Source organism: Nannobrachium achirus, assembly GCF_963921795.1.
Source record: "Nannobrachium achirus genome assembly, chromosome: 16".
NCBI classification, from domain to species: Eukaryota; Metazoa; Chordata; class Actinopteri; order Myctophiformes; family Myctophidae; genus Nannobrachium; species Nannobrachium achirus.
Genome location: NC_137823.1, coordinates 1,271,785 through 1,296,220, shown reverse-complemented (window position 1 = coordinate 1,296,220; position 24,436 = coordinate 1,271,785). Strand labels below are relative to the sequence as shown.

General features: G+C 41.5%; 1 protein-coding gene across 1 annotated transcript; it reads right to left on the bottom strand.

Moving 5' to 3' along the window:
* Window positions 1-17,059: 17,059 nt before the first annotated feature.
* Window positions 17,060-21,753, bottom strand: LOC308300339 (serotriflin-like; the record flags this gene model as incomplete). The annotated part of the gene is made up of 8 exons (XM_080744155.1): window positions 17,060-17,187; window positions 18,377-18,462; window positions 18,925-19,019; window positions 20,419-20,561; window positions 20,961-21,051; window positions 21,160-21,194; window positions 21,416-21,472; window positions 21,693-21,753. 8 exons carry the CDS (start codon window positions 21,751-21,753, stop codon window positions 17,060-17,062), a joined length of 696 nt encoding a protein of 231 aa, XP_080600281.1.
* Between the last annotated feature and the right edge of the window lie 2,683 nt (window positions 21,754-24,436).

Below are 24,436 nucleotides of genomic sequence, written 5' to 3'. Positions count from 1 at the left end.
ACTGATTTAGCTGAAATCCATGTAAAAAAAACTACTTCATTTAATACTGGGCAATATTGCTCATGCTTATAGGAAGGGGGGGAGGGTTTGGAATGGGGCTTCGGAAGGGGGGTGTTAGAAGTGGGGGTGACTGTGTGTCTGTGTTTTGGCATAATACTGTGTATTTCTGTGCTTCCGGGTCAAAATGACCCGAACAGCACTTAAGGTTCAAAAAATATGAGGGGGGTGTAGCATGGGTGTAGTGCAAAAATATTTTTTTTACATGTTCATCTCAGAAGAATCTTTAAGGCCAGTGAGTTTCAGGCGGAAACATTTTTAACTTCTACCTTTTTTTTCCAAATGAAAATGTAAAACGGGTCAAAATGACCCGAACAGCACTTAAGGGTTAATGTTAATATCTTTGTTAACTCTCCTACTGCCAGATTATTTATTTATTTATTGGGTCTGGCGCCATCAAAAAGCGGCTTACCTTTGCGACGTTATAGTAGATAGACAGACAGACATTTATTTATTTATTTTTTATTTTTTTGGTTGTGCAATAGTGCACTTTGGTCTGCCAGGCAGCAGAGGGCGGCGTCATGCGAGAATGAATGTGAATTGTCCTGCTATGTGTTGCCGTACATTCAGAGCAGTCACTGGCTACAGAGCCTCCGGGCCAGAGGAAATCAACAAGGAAGTGAATTGTTCTCCGTTGATCTAACGCATAATGGATTTTTTTACACCATCACAGCGGAAAATGTGTTTACAGTAAACGGCCGCGCGACCCCTCATCAGCTTACAGTCATCAGACGAACGAACCGAACGAGCGCCGTATTGGCATCGAGGTTCTGTAAAAAATGGGGCGAGCGTTATCGTTCAAAGCGTGGGGAGAGTTAATATATCAGACAATGTAAGTTCATACCTTCATTCTCTGTCTGTACAGCGACCACCCGCTGCTCTGTGGCCTTCAGTCTGGAGTCAATGTCTAAAAAAAAAGGAGATTAAATGGCTGTTTATTGTACACTAGTTAGTTAGTTACCAATACAACATTTGTGCTGTGGTTTCTAAACTAGATTAAGTGGGACCTCAAACAGCTTGCATTTTCATTATGTAGCACTTGACCACCCGTCTTGTAATCTAGATAGCATTTTTGAGCGGTGGTCACACCGTCTCCATAGCGTGGCCGTGTGTGTATCCGTGTGTGTGTGTATGTATGTATGTATGTGGGTGGGTGCGTCCGTAGCCTCAAGCCTGTGGTGTATATAGCCTGCAATACCAGTGGCGGCCTGAGTGAGCAAGTATGGCTCACACTCTCTCAAACAGCACACACACACACACACACACACACACACACACACACACACACACACACACACACACACACACAGGAGGGGAAGGGGGGAGGGGGGGAAGGGGGGGGGGGGGGGGGGGGTTGGTGGGTAAACCACCGCTCAGTTCACACGGGTGTGATTTTTCTAACTGAATAGGTGCTTGGTCTACCTACGTTTTTTCTTTTCTTAGATTACTATTTCTATGCATTTGATGTATTAATGTTGATGTATTGATGTATTACTTTGCTTATTATGAATAACTCTGGATTAAGAGTGTCTGCTAAATGCCTAAAATGTAAAAGTAAATTGGTATGTTACCTCCATTCTCTGACTGTAGAATGGCCACCTGCCGCTCTGCAGCCTTCAGCCTGTCTTCCATAGCTAAACATAAATAAAAAGGTGGGGTTACCTGTGGAATATTTGCACAATGGTTTCTAAACTAGATTAAGTGGGACTTCAAACAGCTTGCATGTTCATCCGACTGAAAGTCATAATTGTGCTAATATGTTTGCATATTCTAGACAATGCATAAGAAGTATTGCGTTGGTGATTCAATGTTTGGGTGGTCGCTCGATTTAATGAGGTCACGCCACTCAACACCTACTCTACAGGTCTATTGATTTGCATACAGGCTCGTTCCTTGGTTAAAACACCCGGTTGTGGCACTAAATCGTTGGAGGCCTTAGGGACATAAAATGGTAATTTTGTGCTAATCAGTCTAAAAGCGCCAAATTTTGCACAGATGTAGCTCAGGGCATGCTCTAATGATTTAGCTAGGGCGCCCGAGTCAGCGACCTTCGGGGTCGCCACAGCGGCCAAATCAAGTTGGGCTCCCCTCGACTTGGGCTCCCAGAAAAAACTTTTTTTCCTGGGTGGGGTTTGTCATGATGCTGAATCCATTGCAAGCATTTGTTTTGCACAAAAAAACATTCCTTGGGCTACAAATGGCACCAGAAAACGATGGTTTAGTGATGAAAAGTGAAGAGTCATCACTTTTCACTCACTTTTCACAGTTTTGTGGGGGTTTTCTGGGGCCATTTGTAGCCCAAGGAATGTTTTTTGTGCAAAACAAATGCTTGCAATGGATTCAGCCTCATAACAGTTAGACCCCTCACATCCTACTTAAATACCCAGAAAAAAAAGGTTTTTCTGGGTATTTTCCTCCTGTATAGAAAGTAGATGGGAGCCCAACTTGATTTGGCCGCTGTGGCGACCCCGAAGGTCGTCGACTCGGGCGCCTTAGCTAAATCATTAGAGCATGCCCTCGGCTACATCTGTGCAAAATTTGGCACTTTTAGACTGATTAGCACAAATTATCCCTAAGGCCTCCGACTAAAAGCGCTTGTAAGCGTTGTTGAGGATGTGAACTTGGGGGCTGTTTGGCATCAATGCATGTCCGTGTGCGTGAGAGGCGAGACCAGAACAATGCAACACTGCGTATACATTCATACCTTCATTCTCTGTCTGCACAATGACCATCTGCTGCTCTGTGGCCTTCAGTCTGGCGTCAAGGTCTAAAGAAAAGAGATTGCATGGCTTAAGTTAATTTAACCCATTCCATTATGAGGCGGAACCAGAACTGTCCAGAACCTGAACCCATTTTTTTATGGTCCCATCCTAATTTACAGTACACTTTAAGACAGAATAAGACATAATAAAGCCATAATAAGAAATAATGTGTTGGTAATTAGAACTAATATTATTTTATTAGACAAAAACAAAGACAGAATAGCAGAAAGAGTGAATACATTCTCTGGCACCGCGACTGGTACCGCCGCACGACCGGCAGTTCAACCGTCAGTCGCGCTGCATCGCCGGCGATAGGACCGTCGGCCGCCGCACGGAACGGTAGCCACAATCGCATGGACCGGCAGTTTACCACAACGGGACCTGCCGGTCAATCCGGACGCCGCCGGTCCTAGGCCTACTGCCAGGACTGTCGGTCGAACTGCCAGTCGTGCGGCGGTACCAGCCGCGGTGCCAGAGAATGTATTCACTCTTTCTGCTATTCTGACTTTGTTTTTGTCTAATAAAACATATTAGTTCTAATTACCAACACATTATTTCTGATTATGGCTTTATTATGTCTTAAAGTGTATTGTAAATTAGGATGGGACTGGTTTTGTTTCCATAGCGCAAGGCCCGGTTTCATACAAGGTTCTGGAAACCTTTTTTAGATCCTGCTCTTGATGTGGTTCTAAACTTGAGTTCTGGGAACCTATGGGCAGGGCCAGCAGCGCTGCTCCTCTTTTTTTGGGACCTACCCAGTTGGGCAGTATTGGGGAAGTTAAAGTTGCATGTAACTGAGTTACGTAACTATGTTACATTTTGCTGTAACTTGCTGGTAACTGAGTTACATTCATATTTCTGTAACTCGTCAAGTAACTGAAATACATTTTGGGTCAGTTTTGGCTCAAGTTACAAGTTACAAGAAGTTACAAGCGAAGTTTAAATGTACATGTAAGTTTTGTTAAGATTGACAATCAAATGTCCTCAGCAGATCATGATTTTCTTCTTTTTTAACTTTATTTTAGGAACACGTTTAACGTCAACCTTTTTTTAAATAAAACATAAAACTCAGTTGAAAGGCATATTTCAGCTGGTGTGTGACTTTTCTTGTAGGATATTATATTTTGTTTCATGTACATTCTGAATTTAACGCTGAAAAAAGTAACTCAAAGTAAATCAAGTAACTCAAGTTACTCAAGTTACTTTTTCTATGTAACTTGAAACTTTATAAGTTACATTTCTCCAGGGGTATAAGTAACTTTAACTTGATCAAGTTACTGCCATGTTGAGTTACTTGTAACTGTACAAGTTACTCTTTCAAAGTAACTTCCCCAACACTGCAGTTGGGTCTGGTTATTGAAAGTTCTTTGTTCTGGAAAGTTCTGGTTCTAGTTCTGGTTTGGCCCTGTAGTGGAGAAGGGGCTATAGACACTATTTACTAAATTAATACAATATTTAATCACAGAGCCTGTAGTTAATTAGATTAAAAATTGTAATCACATCCCAGCCCTAATTACTTTACTTTGCTTATGTATTACTTCACTCTGGATTAAGAGCGTCTGCTAAATGCCTAAATCGTAATGGTAAATTGTTATGTGATGTTACCTCCATTCTCTGGCTGTAGAATGGCCACCTGCTGCTCTGTAGCCTTCAGCCTGTCTTCCATAGCTAAACAAATAATAATAAAAAAGGTGGGATTACTTATAGAATATTTGTACAATGGTTTCTAAACAGCTTGCATCTTCCTCCTGCAGAAGGAAAAAAAACATCACCGCCATTTCTAAACGCATCACCTAGCGACGTGTTGAGAGCTTGTAGATCAACTATTTTCGCTATGTTTGGGGGTGAAAAGAGAAAATGTTTGAAAATCTTCACCTACATTGACGTTCCCAAAGTCGGGATGCCACGTTAAAAGTGTTTAAAAAAATGAATGGTTGCATATAGGCCTAATAAAAGACAAAACTAAATTATAAGATTTGTCATAAATCAGATTAATCTGAAAAAAACTATTCAGTATTTCCTACATTGTGGTATTAATACTTTTTTCACAGAGTAGGCGTCACTTCTCAGCACAGACACGTAACAGTTTGATAAGGTGGGAAAATTCCACTGAAACTGTCTCATGAGGCGCAGCTGCTTCTGTTGACATTGCATCAGAATGTACTGGCGGTGTGAGCTTGAAGATCGGCTACAGTATGTTCAAAAGATTCTCATACATTTTGAAAACGTGGCTTCCATGGCTGTGGAAGAAAATGTATGTACTGTATATACTGTTACAGTATATATATATACTGCTGCAATTTTGTATGTACAGTACACTGGGTGAAAAGAGAGATTATCTGACATATACTGGTAGATTATATGACCAATTTTGTACCAGTATACTGGGCATATACCCACATTATTGGAAGTTTTCAGTTCAAGAGATTTTCAGGCATATTCCCCTGTAAACTGCAAATAATAGGTGATATTCTGTCCCCAGCTAGACAAAGGCACACAAAGGCACACCCTGCTGTGCCTTTGTCTAGCTGGGGGCAGAATATCAGGGGAATATGCCTGCAAATCTCTTGAACTGAAAACTTCCAATAATGTGGGTATATGCCCAGTATACTGGTACAAAATTGGTCATATAATCTACCAGTATATGTCAGATAATCTCTCTTTTCACCCAGTGATTACTGTACATACAAAATTGCAGCAGTCAACAGGAGGGGTTAAATGTATTGTAGTGTTAGTAAACTAGATCAGGGGTTCCCAAACTTTTTTTTGTCTCAGGGCACCCCATGAATATTTTTTTAATCCGAGGCACCCCTACATTATAATTTTCACTCACAGCACCTTATATTTATAGCATATCGTCGTTGTCGGTGGAAACCTTGTATGTCCAAAACCGTTCGTTTTGTATTTATCATCTAAATTGTACTAAACTAGTGAAAACAGCCGATCTACAAGCACACGGATCGGCTGGGCAGGGCTTTGCTTTACCAAAAGACATACACATTTGAAACTTGGAGATACAAGGTTTCTGCCCGACAAAGACGATATTTTAGTGATTATGTTGCGAGGTAAATGTTGAGATAACAGCCATTTTGGTTAGAACTGACTGAAAATAACTTTGCACTTCAAGTTTAAAATGATACTAAATATTTTGTGTCCAAATATTATCAAATTATCTCGCGGCACCCGTGGACTGCCGTCACGGCACCCCTTGGTGCCCCGCCACCCACTTTGAAAACCCCTGAACTAGATTACACTAGTCCTGTGCCTGGGGGGTGTGCACGTGTGCACAGTATCTAAGGGACTGAATGTACTGTAGGAGTCTCAGAAGTAATGTTGGAGTGCCCAATTGGGAAGATCTTTATGCCCATACATGGTGTTCCGTGTCCAGGGCCAGTATGCGATGTCATTACTATGACGTCAGAGTAGCATGCAGACAGACGGTTACCATGGCGGCTAAACTGTGTAGTGTCAGTGATGTCAGCATGCATATGGTCAGACGGACGGACAGACAGACAGACAGACAGACAGACAGACAGACATTCGCTAAATTAATAGTTAGATGTCACACCAAACATGTGACGTCACCTTCATTCCCCGTCTGTAGAATGGCCACCTGCATCTCTGTAGCTGCCAGTCTGGCTTCCATGGCTGTGGGCAAACAAACAAACAAACAAACAAATACATTTAACAGAAATGTATGGCTAAAGTTAGTTCCCAACTACAAACAGAAGATGTTCAATTGTGACTTTACCTGCATTCTTTGTCTCTGTAGCCGTCAGCCTCTCTACTATGGCTGTATATAAGAAAGAAAGAAAGAAAGAAAGAAAGAAAGAAAGAAAGAAGAGAGAGAGAGAGAGAGAGAGAGAGAGAGAGAGAGAGAGAGAGAGAGAGAGTAAAGAAAAATAAAGAAAGATACACCCACACAATTGCATGGCTAAAGTTAGTTTTTTTCAATCATTTTTTTCTTGTTAAAAAAGAGTCTTATCTCAAGGTTCATGGTTGTACTTTATCGTTACGTCTTTTGTACAGGTACATAAGAGTAAAACGTATGTTTGTTCGGCTTCCTTTCAGACAATGCAGCGGTAACAACAGAACAACAAAAAACAACACATCTAAAGATAAAACAAGAAGTAATAATAAGTAATAATGACTTAGGAAAGAAAGAGAGTGCAAAAGGCAAAAGAGCAAAGAGAATGTAAAACGCATCCTCAGCTGTACATGTACATAAAGTTTGGTATAGCCTATTGTATATACCCATGACATTATTTTCCCATAGTAGCTACTGTACTATAACTTTTTTGTCAACTTCACAGTATGTTCTCTATGTGCAACAGGTTGGTATAATTAAAAACTTCACAGTAAATATATTCATGTACAGTAGGTGCAGTTCAGCCTCACAGTATCTATTATGTAATGCAGGTGAGGCTTGAGCGTATAGTGCAGGGAAGGGACAAGTGGGATATGGCGGGTCGGCTAGCGATTCTTTTTGCTCTGGACCGTTCTTGTTTGTTTATGTGCCTGATTGTTTGTGGAAAGAAGCTTTTTATCTTGTAGCCTACCTTTATTCTCAGTCTGTAGAATGGCCAACTGCTGCTCTGTGGCCTTCAGCAAGTCTTCCATGGCTGAAGAAAGAAATATATACACATTCATGCAAAATGACATATTACATCTACAACAATTACAATAATGCAAATTACTGTACTATTATTGTTATTGTTACTACTTGTATTTGCTTGTGTCTCTCTCATATGGCCATTTGAAAATAGCCGATAGGACTCTACTATACAGTATTTATGGGTATAGAACTATAGATGCAAAATAATCCATGTGAGGTTGCCAAACCTGCCAAAAGTCCTGCTGTTTATTTTTAATAATATAATAAATGTTGTCCAGAGGAGTGTAGCTGGATAGTTCACTTAGCCAATGTGAAACTGTAAGAGGGATAGATGACTTCCAGTCAGTGTATGGTGAAACATTTCTTTGCTTGTTTTTGCAATAGCATCACGAGGCATTGGGTGCTTGTAGATCTGCTGTTTTCACTAGTTTAGTACATATAGATGATACATACAAAACAAACGGTTTTGGACATACAAGGTTTCCACCCAACAACAACGATGTGCTATAAATATAAGGTGCTGGGAGTGAAAATTATAATGTAGGGGTGCCTCGGATTAAAACAATATTTATGGGGTGCCCTGAGACAAAAAAAAGTTTGGGAACCCCTGCTCTAAAGGAGAGAAAGAGCCATTTCTGAACAAGTGATGTATTTCTTTAATGCCTGCGTCATACCAAGGTTTGAAGTTGTTATCATTAAAATATTTAAGTATATTTTGACGCCAATACTTTTGTACTTTCAGTCAAGTACATTTTGAAATCCGGACTTTTACTTGTAACAGAGTATTTTTGCATGGCATTATTGTTACTTTTACTTAAATATTTTGGTACTTTGTTCCACCACTGACGGACAGTTGGATACATTGATGACTCCTGACCTTCAGTGGCTTCCAGTCTGGCTTCCATGCCTCCGATCTTCATCAGCAGTTCACACATGTCGGGCGAACAGGTCCTGTCTGTCTCGCTCACTTCATGCTTGTTCTCAACTCTTCTCTCTGTCTCACCGAAGATGTTTCCTCTGCTGTCTCTGACACAGCAAAACAGAACCAGCGCTAGGTTTAAAAACACTCTCATTCTGTGTCTGTTCTGTCTGGCGACGGCTGGCCCCAAGACTTCTGTTTCAGAACTTTCTACCTGCGGGCGAGAGTCCTGTACTGTACAGCCCAGAGCCAGTATTTATGATGATGCTGTGTGTGTGTGTGTGTGTGTGTGTGTGTGTGTGTGTGTGTGTGTGTGTGTGTGTGTGTGTGTGTGTGTGCGTGTGTGTGTGTGTGCGTGCGTGCGTGCGTGCATGTGTGTGTGAATTTGTTGGTGATAAACACATGTTGGCAACGGATCTAGGATCATAAACTGCATCACATGACATGCAGGAGACAGAGTGTAGGCCCATGTGCGACAAAGCCAATGGTGGAAAGTAACTAAGTACATTTACTTAAATACTATACTTAAGTAAAAATCTTGAGGTATTTGTACTTCACTTGAGCATTTCCAATTTTCTGTACTTTGACACACACACACACACACACACACACACACACACACACACACACACACACACACACACACACACACACACACACACACAAAACTGTCAGTTTGCCACTAAAACTGACTGACTGACTGACTGACTGCAACAACCTTTGAATTCCTTCTGTAATTATTTAGCAGAGAATTTGTGCAGCGGCATTGCCGATTTCAGACCTGTCGACCAGATCCATATTTAATTCAGGGGTCATTTGGGGTTCATCTGTTTGACCTGATCATGGGCGAATGCTACAAAAAAAAAACAGATACATTTGATGGATTTCTGACAGGTGACCAGGTGCATCAATCAGAGTGCATTTTAACCCATTTAGGCCTAGGATTATTGAATGCTTTAACTATTGAAAAATAGCAGATATACAAGCTCACAGCGCGGCACCGAGTGCCGCGCTGCAAGCTTGTAGATCTGCTATTTTTGAAAAATCTTGCAAATTAAAAATTTGACACGATTCTATAAGTGTCTTTTGAATCCTTCTAAGGTTTTTTGAAAAACCTATGTTTCTATGTCAGCAATCTGGCCAGCCATCGTCAAAGAAAAGGTCCTTTTCACTTAACTGGAGCTCAGTTAGTCTGTTCTTGAGAGACTACTATGTCAGTGGTTCTCAAACTTTTTCATTTGAAGGACCCCCAAAATGATATTTATTTGGCCACGGACCCCCATCACAAAATATTTCGTTCCAGGTACCACCCAGAAGCAAAATTTGAGTTACAAACGTTCGCTTTGAAAATACATATATTCAAAGATTTGCACACATTTTCACGACTTTTTCAAAAATAGCAGATCTACAAGCTCACAGCACGGCACTCAGTGAGCTTTTATATCTGCTATTTTTCAATAGCTAAAGCATTCAATAATTCTAGGCCTAAATGGGTTCTTAAAGTAGCCCTGGGAACCAATCGGTTCCCAAACAAGTTTGCAACATTGTATCATTTTGGAGCACATCTATCACTGCAGGTGCACGGCTGCTACCTCTACAAAGATCCATGGCTCCAACATGCTCGCATTCTGCATTCTCTCTGCCAAAGATGACCTCCTCCAGCGACATCATCAAAAACTTCAACATGTGGGAGGACCACATAGACCTGGGCGCCACCATGGAGGCCCTCCTTGGTCACCACCAGACGTTCTGGACAGTAAGTAGGCCTATATGTACTATATGTACTAAGAACTATTTCCCCCCCTTTTTTGTTATTGTTATTTCAATGACAGTGGAGCGGTTTTTGCAGAAATCATCTACATCATCTACTGAATCTATTGAAATACATTGGCGGAATGGGGGAAACCAGAATTTCCCGGGACTCTGTGGGGTTCCTTGGTGGTCTAAATTGACCCGTACACTCTTAACACTAATACTCCACTACATCTCAGATCCAAATATTGTGCTTTTACTCCACTACATTTATTTGAAACCTTTAGTTACTTTTAGATTTGGATTATTATTTCGCCAATGCATTTCAATGGGAAGGGGGCGTTTTCATGTCAGTGGAGGATATCTGTAGCCTGGTTCAGACCCTGAATCGCCTTTACATTTTTGTTTTGGCGATTCAGGGAGTCTGGTGTTGCTGTAACTGAAGAGGTTTTCCTCATTTGGAAATCCGTACGGCGAATCAGCGTTGTGAATCAGCGTCTTGTGATCAGCGTCAGCGTGGGTGGTGTTTTCCCAGAACACGTGTGCGATTCGCCGCCGCCGGACTGGACCGCACACATCGCGTCGCGGTAAAATGCAGTAAAATGCGATCGTATCGATCTCGCTATGAAACATCAGTAGCAGACATGTGTTTGATTACTAATTCGTTGTGCTCCTATTCCTGCTGTTTCTTTGGTTAGCAAGTAGCACTTGCAAGCAACAGGCTAGCCACTAGCCAGCCACACATAACAACACTATGTCATCTGCTTTGCTACTGTTGTGTTGGTCAGGCGGTGAACCAATCGCAGAAGACTGCCTCTTTGGCAACACCCATCCCAGAAACAGCTCTGGATGGAAGCACTTTCAGACTGAATAATGGAGTGAAACGAAATGTCAATTCAGGCCGAGAGTCAGGCTAGGATATCTGCGCACCGCGCCGACCTTGCGTTTATAATGAATTGCATTTTTATATTGTCTCTGTCGGGCGGAAACTTACATTGACGTTCCCAAAGTTGGGATGTCACGTTAAAAGTGGTTAAAAATGTAATGGTTATATAATCCATTTAGAACGGGTACACATTATTGTGTATTATTATTTTATGCTTTAACTATTGAACTATTTTGAAAAACCTATGTTTCTATGTCAGCAATCTGGCAAACCATCGTCAAAGAAAAGGTCCTTTTCACTTAACTGGAGCTCAGTTAGTCTGTTCTTGAGAGACTACTATGTCAGTGGTTCTCAAACCTTTTCATGTGAAGGACCCCCAAAATTATATGTATTTGGCCATGGCCGCGGGAACTAATTTACAGTAGGGGGTGCTGTCACGCGCCCCTCATGCACGCGCGCGCAAAATTTGGCGGTTTTTATCATGTTTTATCATGTTTTTTTTTTTTTCGCAGTCTATTTTTTAGCTAAATGTAACACAATCGGGAACGGCTTTCCTTACATCTCCACATGCACCATCCAGCAAGATATAGCCTGGATATTTTGGTACCAACAGACAGTCAGACAACAAGTGCCAGTTTCATAAAATCATTCAGTTCCCAGAGCTTTTCAGTTAATCTACTTAGTTACTTTACACCACTGTCTGCAACAGCAAGCATGATGGTTCCCAAACTTTTTAGCCCGTGAACCAAGAGACATTACTACCCTTTACCAAACAAGTAGTGAAAATAGCAGATGTACAAGCTCACAACGAGTTGCTTCGCACTGCGTTGTGACCCATACAACGTGTCCGCCGCATCGGTCCAGACCCCAGTGTTAGGAAACAGCTGGTTCTGGTACACCATAGCCATTAGCCACTAGCTAGCCCAAAAATTAGCCAGGCAGCACAGCAGCATAACATAGCATTCATCATTACAAGTCTATAGCCACGACTCACCAGTGAGGACGCCAGGGCTAGCAGAGGGCGATGTTTAATGCCTTTATAGCCTAGGTTGTGTTGTCTTGGTGTTCTGTTTATATTCCTTAAATTGTTATAATTCACCGAGTCCATGACGCATGTTACGCACGGAGAGACAGACAGTTAAAAGGGAAGTCCTTTGAAAGCCATTTCCTCTCTAAACAGTGCCCAGAAGCACATTTCAAAACAAGAGTCTTTCTTTTTTTTTTGTCTACACAATCGATCATTCAACACATGTTTATTTTGAAATTGTACTGGAAATAGAAGTAGCCAATAGCTCCTACTTCACGCCACTGATGTCAGAGCCTCTACTTGCCGATCGGCAATATTTTTCACCCAACCCCCCTTTAGGGGGTGCGGTGGGGGGTGCGGTGGGACGTGGGGGAGGGGGTGCGGCCGCACCCCCAGCACCCCTACTTCCCTCGGCTATGTATTTGGCCACGGACAGTCGGACACCCATCTCAAAATATCTAGTTCCAGGGACCACCCAGAAGCAATTGAGTTACAAACGTTCGCTTTAAAAATACATATATTCAAATATTTGCGCACATTTTCACGACTTTTTCAAAAATAGCAGATCTACAAGAGTGCCGTGCGGTGAGCTTGTATATCTGCTATTTTTTCAATAGTTAAAGCATTCAATATGCCCAGGCCTAAATATGATAAAAGGCATATCTAAATTACAATATTTTGTCACATCACAGACGGACGGTAAATCAGATTAATCTGCAAAAAACTATTCCAATTTGGGGACAATTATGCATAAAATAACTGAATTTGCAGTTAAATGTGAACACTAGGGCAGGGGTTCCCAAACCTTTATGCCGTATTATCTTCAGCATAACAGTATGATCTAACATTTTTTTTGGCAAAATGTTTAAATCTTTTGTCATTAATTATTATAAGATGACATCATCTGAATGAATTTGTGTTTAATTGAGAAAATGAAGTAATTCACCTCTATATAAAGGGATTTTTGCCATTTTTGCCATTATTCTCCCCGAGATGTTGCGAGGAAAACATTGACAAAGGAGCCATTTTGGTAACTGTAAATAACTTTGTACTTAAATTAAAAAAATTATCAAATTATCTCGAGGCACCCCTGGACTGCCGTCGTGGCACCCCAGGGTGCCCCGTCACCCACTTGGAAAACCCTTGCACTAGGGGGAGGAAATTGCCATCTGTACTGTATATGGCCACCTGCTGCTCTGTAGAAAAGAAATTGTGATACTTTTCCCACAGGAGTAAGACACGTAATAGTTTGATAAGGTGGGAAAATTCCACTGAAATTGTAGCATGAGACGCAGCTGCTTCTGTTGACATCAGATATTGTATTTACTTGTCCTTGGCTAAATTTGTTGGACAAATTAAATTGATTTTGTTACACATTGCATCAGAAATGTACTGGCGGCGTGAGCTTGAAGATCTGCTACAGATATGGTACAGATATATGTTCAAAAGATTCTCATACATTTTGAAAACGTGTGAAATTGGTGCTTTAAGTACATATGGATGCCAATACATCTGTGCTTTTACTCAAGTAAATTTTGAATACTAATAATTTTACTTGTAAAAGAGTAACCTATTTCTACTGAGTAGCCTATTTCCTACATTGTGGTATTGATCATTTTACCTGCTGCTCTGTAGGCTTCAGCCTGGCTTCCATGGCTTTGGAAATATATACAGTATTATGCAAAATTACAGCAGTCAACAGGAGATGTTAAATCAAAAGACAGAAGCACTTTGACCACCGGTACAACGGTACAAGCTCACAGAAGCAGCAGCAGCACGGCCACTCTGTCACTTCACTGCTGCGTGCTGCCTCTGCCTGTCATACAGGGGCGTCAGTTGGGTATGGCAGGGGTATGCAGCTGCCATACCCTGGGTCCAGGGGGGAGAATACAAGTTACTTTAAAATATAAATCCATGAATGTCTCAATGTCTATCTGTGCTGGTTATGTTGTTAGATTATATTAAAATAACTACAAATGCAAAATTTAACAAGGTATTATAATTATTCTCCACACTTTTATTCTCCCCATCTTGACAGAATAGTATATTCCCAGGTTCCGCAGGTCAGCTGCACAGGTGCAATTCATTATTGTTAATTGTGGCACGTTTACTAACTTGCCAAGTTTAGCTGCATTTGAACAACTGTTCCAGGCTGGCTGCCATATTCAGTCCAAGAAACCATAGACATTTTGGGGGAAAGAAATATTAAAATAAATGTATCATGCTTGTTGCTAAGGTATGGCAACATCACTGGTGTCATGTTGCCATACCTTACCTTTTTCTGAACTGACGCCACTGCTGTCATATTCAAGTTGAATAAATTCAAAATCTGAGGGTCCAGAAATAATTTGGAGGGGCCAGTTTTGGCCCGCGGGCCACCTATTGCCGACCCCTGGGCTACAGTATTGATATAGAACAGGGGTCTTCAACGTTTTCAGGCCAAGGACCCCTTAGTAGAGAAGAGAGATGAAGCAGGGACCCCCGCATTATCCCCATATAGTTTCATCGTTTGACATCACAACCATTCATGTCAATTTGTGTCTTCAGATATTTAACCACTTGAACTGTCAATACTTAATAAACTTGACCTTTCTCTCTGTACTTAGTCTGCCCCTTTTCCCCTCTACACCAAACCTCTTTGGCAAAAATAGCAGATCTACAAGCTCGGCTTGTAGATTTTTGGCTAAAGTTCTCATATTTTTTGGCTAAAATTCTAAGAAGTTCTAAGAATATGGAAACTAGGGTTCAAGTTAATATAAAAAAAGGAGAGAAAAACTTTCACTCAAACATTTGGAGGATCCCCTATAGTAACTCTGAGGACCCCCTTGGGGTCCCGGACCCCCTGTTGAAGAACCGAACATCATTCATCACAGACCTTGTAATGTTAAAACAGAAACAAATAACACTGGACTGGTTTAAAACTACACGCTTCAATTCCAGCACGTAAAACAAACAGCACCGTGAGAGCAATGGACAGTGGACACCCACATGCTCTGTGAAAACAATTTACAACTTAAGCCTTTACCAGACGCTCTTAATCTAGCGTGACACACTGCATCAAATGCACCGAGACATGAAAACCATGAGAAAACATCCTGTTCAAAGATAGATAGACATTATAAATGAGTAGCCTTAGGGTGTGTGTGTGTGTGTGTGTGTGTGTGTGTGTGTGTGTGTGTGTGTGTGTGTGTGTGTGTGTGTGTGTGTGTGTGTGTGTTTGTGTGGGGGGACGGGGAATTACTACTTTGTAGGGACCTCATGTCCCCACAAAGATAGTACAATCGGAGAAAAAAAACTTGTGGGGACAAATTTTAGTGTCCCACAAGGTGTTTAGGGGTTAGGTTAAGGGTTAGGGTTAGGGTTAGGGTTAGGGTTAAAAATGAATGGAATGTCCCCACAAATATAGTAGACTATGTGTAATGTCCCCACAAAGTAGTAATTGCAAACCTGTGTGTGTGTGTGTGTGTGTGTGTGTGTGTGTGTGTGTGTGTGTGTGTGTGTGTGTGTGTGTGTGTGTGTGTGTGTGTGTGTGTGTGCGCGTGCGTCACAGTGTTGTCATAGACAAACACCCAGGTGTGTACTTTATGGTCACATCATTGTGTACAGAGATTCAACATGTCAACGTATTTATTTAGCAATGTCCAGAGGAACTGAGGTGAAGTTTGTTTGATTCTTCAAACCCGTCTAGACAGTTGAGTCAGGTGACAATCTACTGTAGTTCCTGAAATCAATGAATATTGCAGGGGTTGTCAACGTTTTCAGGCCAAGGACCCCTTAGTTGAGAGAGAGATGAAGCAGGGACCCCCTACAACCTGTTCATGGATTCCATATATTTTCATTTTTTGACAGCACAATCATCAGTGTATTTTGGATTCATGTCAATTTGTGTTTTCAGATATTTAACCACTTGAACCGTCAATACTTAATAAACTTGACCTTTCACTCTGTACTTAGTCTGCTCCTTTTCCCCTCAACACCAAAGCTCTTTGCCAAACAAGCCGATCTACAAGCTCATAACGCCTCGCATTGTGAGGCGTTGTGAGCTTGTAGATCTGCTATTTTTGGCTAAAGTTCTGAGAACATGGACACTAGGGTTCAAGTGGTTAATATAAATAAAAAAGGAGAACAACTTTTATAATTTCTCAAATATTTGGAGGACCCCCTGTAGTAACTCTGGGGACCCCCTAGGGGTCCCGGACCCCCTGTTGAAGACCCCTGGGATATTGTGAGGCTTATTGGAGAGAAAGTTGTAATATTAACCGTATAGGGCTGGGGTGGTATGAAAGAGAGAAAGTCAGAATTGTAATGCTCATTCTATAAATGCTTTATTGTCTAAATGCTCAGAGTGATATTGGATATACATACAGTACATATTGGATATACATACAGTACATATTGGATATACAGTACATAATAGCAATGGTTCTCAAACATTTATGTGATGTTTACTGTATGTGTGCACGTGTCTGCAAATGGAACCAAATGGACCCGCAAGGGCCGGATTTACAACCTTGTAATGGGTCAACCCTAACCCAGAGAGTGCCTGGAATCCACTTAAGGAACAACAGTTCCCAAACATTTTCATGTCAAGGATCCCCAAATTAATATATATGTAAATATAATGTATTTGTTGTTTTCATGTGTTTTTGAAAATAGCTGACAAAGAAGCTCAAAACAAGACGCATTGTTGATGTGCTTTGAGCTTGTAGTTCTGCTATTTCATAGCTGAAGTATAAGATATTTGTGGTCAAAACCGATTTTGATGCTTTATCAACTAATTTATCTGGGGATCACCTGAAACCCCCTTAAGGACCCCATTTTGAGAACCAGTGTATGCATATCCAGAGAGAGAGAGAGAGAGAGAGAGAGAGAGAGAGAGAGAGAGACAGAGAGAGAGAGAGAGAGAGAGAGAGAGAGAGAGAGAGAGAGAGAGAGAGAGAGAGAGAGAGACCGCGACCCAGAGAGGCAGAATAAGGAATATAATTGAATGTGGATTCAATCCAGTAAATCATGATTCGTGTGGAGTGGGCGTGGCCAGGAGTTAGATGATCTCAGTGGTGCACTTGCAGGAGGCGGGGCACCAGCCTGCGATGGTGGGGTGACTGCACCCCCACTTCTCCTTCAGAGAAGGACAGTTGCTTGGCCCATCGTTGTAGGGACAGGGGTTGGCTGTAGACAGACAGGGAATGACAGAAAGAGTGGATGGTGAGTTGATGGTGGTAGATTTAACGGTGAGATATCATTAATTTATTACACGTCTCACCTTCTCCTGAATATTGTTTAAACCCCTCCCTAAGGTTTAGTCTCTGTTATCTCACCCTCATCATTATCCCAACCCTAAACTGAGGCTAAGGTTTGGGAGAATTAGGGCAAGGGTAAAGAATGGGGTTGGTGTTAGGGTAAAGAATGGGGTTGGTGTTAGGGTAAAGGAAAATATGTAACTCTCTTGTTATAGAATAAGGCAGCTCGTCTTGCTCTTAAGTGCAATATTCGATTCAATATACTATCTATTCATCAGAATCTGTCATGGCTGTTGGTGGAACAGAGACTAACTACTAGTCTGGCAGTATTTTTTAGGAATATTTGTTTAAATAAAAAACCTAAATGCTTATATAAAAACATTCATTATACCAGCAATAGCCACCAATATAATACCAGACATGTAGCGAAGGGTCGATTTACAGCACTTAAGCCAAGAACTAATGCAATGAAGAATACAGTCATGTACAGGGCAATGACTTTTTGGAACTCTCTACCAGTATGTATTACATCAATTAACAATAAAAGGCATTTTAAGAACAGACATAAGAACAGCATTTTCTCAGACATCCGGATTAATTGTAATTATGTTATATTCACTGTATACCATGTAACATTATCTGAATGCACTAACTGTGTTTTTATGCTGTAGAGTATTTTATCTGATTATATATATTGTTCTGTGATATTTGTAAATATATGTTATTTGCTTTTTTTGTATGTACCTGTATATTATTTTCTGTGGACCCCAGGAAGAATAGCTGTTGCCAGGTGTAACAGCTAATGGGGATCCAAAATGAACTCATAAACTCATAGAGACTAATTGTTCAAAGATAAGGTAAGAGGTTGCTATAGTTTAGTGTTTAGTTCAGTAACAGCGGTCTCCATGTCGCTCCGGCTTTTTATTAAACAGAAAATACGTTTTCAGGTCGGAATACCAATTTTATCCAATCAAGATGGAGAAAAAACTGATTAAAAAAGTGAAATTAGACGTGAACACTCAAACTGGAACACCTGATAAATGGGCACTCCGTCCAGATGGACATTTTGTGTTCATTACCTTTTTAAGAAAAACTAAAACAAAATGTTGGTCACTTACTGCACAGCTTGTCATCACAGGCATTGGGGCAGTCACCACATGCTGGTCCTTCCTTGTAGGGCTCTTCCAGGCCACCCACATTACCACTGCAATGTGGGACAAAACATCACATTACCACTGCAATGTGGGACACAACATCACATTACCACTGCAATGTGGGACACAACATCACATTACCACTGCAATGTGGGACACAACATCACATTACCACCGCAATGAGGGACACAACATCACATTACCACCGCAATGAGGGACACAACATCACATTACCACTGCAATGAGGGACACAACATCACATTACCACTGCAATGAGGGACACAACATCACATTACCACTGCAATGAGGGACACAACATCACATTACTACTGCAATGTGGGACACAACATCACATTAACACCGCAATGAGGGACCCAACATCAAATATTAAACATGATATGATGATATTTTTTGTGTTCCCAAGTCCATCTATACTAGTGGTTACAAACCTGTTCCGGATCCGGGCCCACTAGAACATCTTGCTAATGTGAGTAGAGTACAGTAGTACTTACGTTGGACAGTACTGACAAACGTAGAAGTATTGGTAAGCGGCGTTGGGGCAGTGGGCCACGGCACATCCCACCTTGTTGGAGCGGTACCACACCACCTGTGCAACACACACAACACTACTTATCACTTTTGTAACCCATTTCTCACCCGGTGCCAAACTGCCTAAGCTGTAATCCTGGGCGCTGCTCTCCCTCTGCCAACCTGGGGAGAGCCCCGAACTGAGCTCGTGCTTCCTTCAATGTATGGGGAGTACAGGCCACTTCTTATCACCAGGGGGAGTTACCCAGGTGGAGGTAGTGAATGGAAGGAACACGTTATTCCAAGCGGTTCCCAGGGGGAGGCAGTATAGAGACCAGGACTACTGCATGTTTTTGTGAGGGTAGCTTTGCTAGGGGACACGTCAAGGACAAGGGCTAGTTCACATTTAACCTCAAATTAATTAACCCATTTAGGCCTACAATTATTGAAATATTCAAAGACTTGCACACATTTTCACGATTTTTCAAAAATAGCAGATCTACAAGCTCGCAGCGCGGCACTCGGTGCCGCACTGTGAGCTTGTATATCTGCTATTTTTCAATAGTTAAAGCATAAAATAGTGGTTCAAATCTAACGCGACTCGGGCGCGTTCCAGGTATTTGAGAGTTAAAGCAAATACTTAGACACTTTTACTCAAGTAAAAGTTTGAAAACAGACATTTTACTTGTAACAGTATCGTTACTGAGGGCTTCCAACGTAAAACAAAAAAAAAAACGTAAAAGGTCTTATTTGGGATGTTCCTTTAGGCAGGGTGTTTAAGTGTAGGCCTACTTGCTGTACTACATTTCAATTGTATTGACTATACTTGTACTGTTCTCCATTTTTGTCTAATAAAATAATCAATCAATCAATCAAAAACAGTGTATTTGTAAAGCCTACAGTAGCTGTCTGTCTGTCTGTCTGTCTGTCACACTAATCAACAACTGGTCAGTCAGCTGTGTGTGTTTGCGGCGCTCGTCAATGATTGCTGGCCACACGCACGCACGCACACACACACACACGCACACACACACGCACACGCACACGCACACGCACACACGCACACACACACACACTGTCTCTGCATGCAGCGAAGCGAGCGAGCCACGCATCAAAGCAAGCCGGCAGTCAACCTGCGGGTCGAGACCCCCAGAGAGGTCCCCAAAAGTTTTGTCACAATTTAAAGGACAACTTTGTTTTTTTTACCACAAGGGTTCATATTTTAGATAGTCATTAGAGAAAATAAAAGATGAGTGTTAAAATGTTTTCATTTACTTATTTCTATCGTTTTAGTGATTTTAACGATTTAGATTTGCAGCAAAAATTGAACATTGTTCTATGCATATAGCCTAATTTAGGGTGCTCTGCAGTCCTTTAAGGATTTAAGACTGACAGTTGCCACTCGCCATTATGGCTTGTTTTATATTGTGACATTGCAACATTTAAGTCCAGAGTACATACAGTATGTTCCAGTGTACCTGTGTGAAGTGTCCCACCACTCCTCCGTTGACAGATCCCTCCCCGTACTTCCAGTCCTTCACCTCATCATACCAGACCTGGATAGCATCGTCCCATGTCTTCTCTGCACTGGACTTGAACAGGTTCTCCCCACAACCACTGGCTACAGAGAGGAGAGAGAGAGAGAGAGAGAGAGAGAGAGATGAGAGAGAGAGAGAAGAGAGAGAGAGAGAGAGAGAGAGAGAGAGAGAGAGAGAGAACATGAACAGGTTCTGTACTACAGAGAGAGAGAGGACATGTACAGGTTCTCCCCACAACCACTGGCTACAGAGAGAGAGAGAAAGAGATTGATTGATTCCCCCATAATAATAATGAACACAGTATTTTGTCCCTTATCAGTTCAATAAGGGATGTGTCTTCCAAATGAGGGACGATTCCGTAGTTCAAGGGATGGTTGGCAACCATAATTACCACACATACTGTACTTGCGTGATGGATTATAAATTAATGTTATGTTAATACTATAACATAAATATTATTATTAATGTTAAGCGGCTCTTACTGCTGATTTTTCGTGCCCCTTTCGGGCTGTGTTCCAAGGTGCATTTGTCAGCCCATTTCTGAGCGTTGGCAGCAGCTTCCTCGCTCCACTCCTGAGAGAATGAAAGGACATGAGAGGATGAGTGTTTCCATAGCCTTTTGGCAACAGTATGCAGCTGTATGTGTTTTTTTGCTTTTTTAAACATCCCCTGGTGACTTACCATCTTCAGCATGTTTCTGGCGCTAGGCTGCACACCTATAGTAAGTATATTATTATTATTATTAGTAGTATCAGTAGCAGTAGCAGTAGTAGTAGTAGTAGTATTATTAGTATTAGTATTATGGAGAGAGAGAGAGAGAGAGAGAGAGAGAGAGAGAGAGAGAGAGAGAGAGGAGAGAGAGAGAGAGAGAGTGTGTGTGTGTGTGTGTGTGTGTGTGTGTGTGTGTGTGTGTGTGTGTGTGTGTGTGTGTGTGCACCTCTTCTCAGCTCGTTGTGTTTGTCCACAATGGTCTTCTTGTCAGCTTCGGACACCCCTACAAATACACCAGAAAACCCAGCAAAAACATTGAGGAACAACTATTACTATATGCAATGTTTGAAAATTACATTTTAATTTCTGGTTCCCATCTTTTCATGGCGTGTTCCCTTGTGTGGTGTTATGTGAATGATCCAGGAATGTGGAAGTGCTGTTATTAAATCCAAGTATAAGAGTGAAGAGTTTGATCTTCATATTTGTACTATGGATTTTCTTACCCTCAGCTTCAGTTCCAGCCAGTAGAGCAAAGAGCACCGTGAGAGCAATGCACACCTTCATCCTCTGTGGAAACCATAAGAATACATCATGTTTAAAGTCCTAGACAGATAGATAGATTTAGGATGTAGCAATAACAAAGTGTGTCCATGTATGAAACTATAACTACAACAAAGAGGCAAAATAGGAACATTTTAATTACAAACTTACTCTATCATTTAACATCAAGGTCTAATTTCAGCAGATGAGAACAGATGGACCACTGAAAGGAGAAGAAACTTGCCTCTGGTAGTTTGAAGTGTCTCCTTTATAATGATAATCTACTGTTGCAGATACTCCTTTGAAATAGCGCACGATTTTAAATTTTAAATTCCCAGGGCTTTATTGGCATGAGAAAACAAATGTTTGCATTGTCAAAGCAGAAGTGTACACAGTATAATACAATCAATATAATACAATCAAAATAAAATAATGTACCATTTGAAGGGGTGGCACAGTTTTCATGTATTACTCAATGCAGACATGATCGTCTTTAAGGTGGTTGTGTTCCATTTGATATCCTCCTATCACAGCAGCTCACACATCTTGCTGTCATACTTCACCCAGCAGATATGGGAGTTTTCATCACCACTGTTTTTATTCCAGTTTTTTTTTATCTTTATTCTTAAACCTATTCTCTGAAGAACATTGAACCTTGATGTATGTGCTAGATAATAAACAATCTTTAACTGATTGATTGATGTATTGCATAATTATTGCATTGCTTGGCCCCCTTACTGGAGGCAATTTCAAAGTTTGCACGTCAAATGTTTGCGTTTTGCTTCAATTCCAGACATGAAAACCTTGAGAAAACATCCTGTTCAAAGATAGATAGACAATTATAAATGATTAGCCTGTCTGTGTGTGTGTGTGTGTGTGTGTGTGTGCGTGTGCGTGTGCGTGTGCGTGTGTGTGTGTGTGTCACTGCGTTTCATAGACAAACACCTAGGTGTGTACTTTATGGTCTCATCATATTGTGCCAAGTACAGTAGATCAACATTGTCGACATATTTATTTTGCAGCATGATCAAACAATGTCCAGAGGAACTGAGTTAGTTTGATTCTTCAAACCCGTCTAGACAGGTGAGTCAGGTGACAATCTACTGTAGCTACTCCGTGGAAATCAACTGGATATAGGATGCTTATTTGGAGAGAAATGTGTAATATTAACAGCATCCCCGAGGGAAGTAGGGGTGCTGGGGGGGGCGGCCGCACCCTCTCCCCCAGGTCCCACCGCACCCCCCACCACACCCCCTAAAGGGGGTTGGGGAAAAATAATTGGCCCCTCGGCAAGTAGAGGCTCTGACATCAGTGGCGTGAAGTAGGAGCTATTGGCTACTTCTATTTCCAGTACAATTTCAAAATAAACATGTGTTGAATGATCGATTGTATAAAAAAAAAAAAAAGAGAAAGACTCTTGTGCTTTCTGGGCACTGTTTAGAGAGGAAATGGCTTTCAAAGGACGTCCCTTTTAACTTGTCTGTGCGTCTGTCTCTCCGTGCGTACAACGTGCGTCTTGGACTCGGTGAAATATAACAACACGGGCATAAAGGAATATAAACAGAACACCAAGACAACACAACCTAGGCTATAAAGGCATTAAACATCGCCCTCTGCTAGTCCTCGCGTCTTCACTGGTCAGTCGTGGCTATATAGACTTGTAATGATGAATGCTATGCTATGCTGCAGTGCTGGCTAATGTACTGTTTGGGCTAGTGGCTAATGGCTATGGTGAACCAGTCCAGAACCAGCTGTTTCCTAACACTGGGGTCGGACCGATGCGTCGGTCGTGTAGCGGACACATTGTATGGGTCTTTAAAATAGCCAATCTAGAAGTTCACAACGCAGTGCGAAGCCGACTCGTTGTGAGCTTGTAGATCTGCTATTTTCATTACTACTTGTTTGGTACAGGGTACCCTAACGTTTAATGTCTCTTGGTTCACGGGCTAAAACGTTTGGGAACCATCATGCTTGCTGTTGTAGACAGTGGTGTAAAGGAACTAAGTAGATTAACTGAAAAGCTCTGGGAACTGAATGATTATATGAAACAGGCACGTGTTGTCTGACTGTTGGTACCAATCCAGACTATATCTTGCTGGATGGTGCATGTGGAGATGCAAAGAGAAAGCTGTTCCCGATTGTGTTACATTTAGCTAAAACATAGACTGCGGAAACCCGAATAAAACACGATCAAAACCGCATAAAACCGCTAATTTTAGGTGCGCGCGCGACACACGCGTGCACGAGGAGCGCGTGACAGCACCTCCTACTGTAAATTAGTTCCCGCCGGCTATGATTAACAGTACACTAGGGCTGGAGCAGTATGTAGTTATCGCCGTAATAAATATTTCTTTACTGACAGACGGAATGGCAATATGGCAGTATATCTCCCCAAAACATTGTTTTGAAAGAAATCATGATTGCGGTTACAAACTTGACATCACAGTATGCATTACACGACTGCGTATGGCGGTATTATGTTATTTGTATATGCCGCTAAATAAATACGTTGACATGTTGATATACTGTATATGATGACAATATGATGAGACCATGTCAGGACATTTTGCCTTTTTTGCGGCGAACCACAGGCAAAAATAGCTAGACATATGGAGCGACGGCATAAAGAAGAACTGGAGGTGGCTAATGCACTCATGTATGCAAAGAAGTCGAAGGAGAGGAAGGCTCAGCTGGCCCTGCTTAGAAA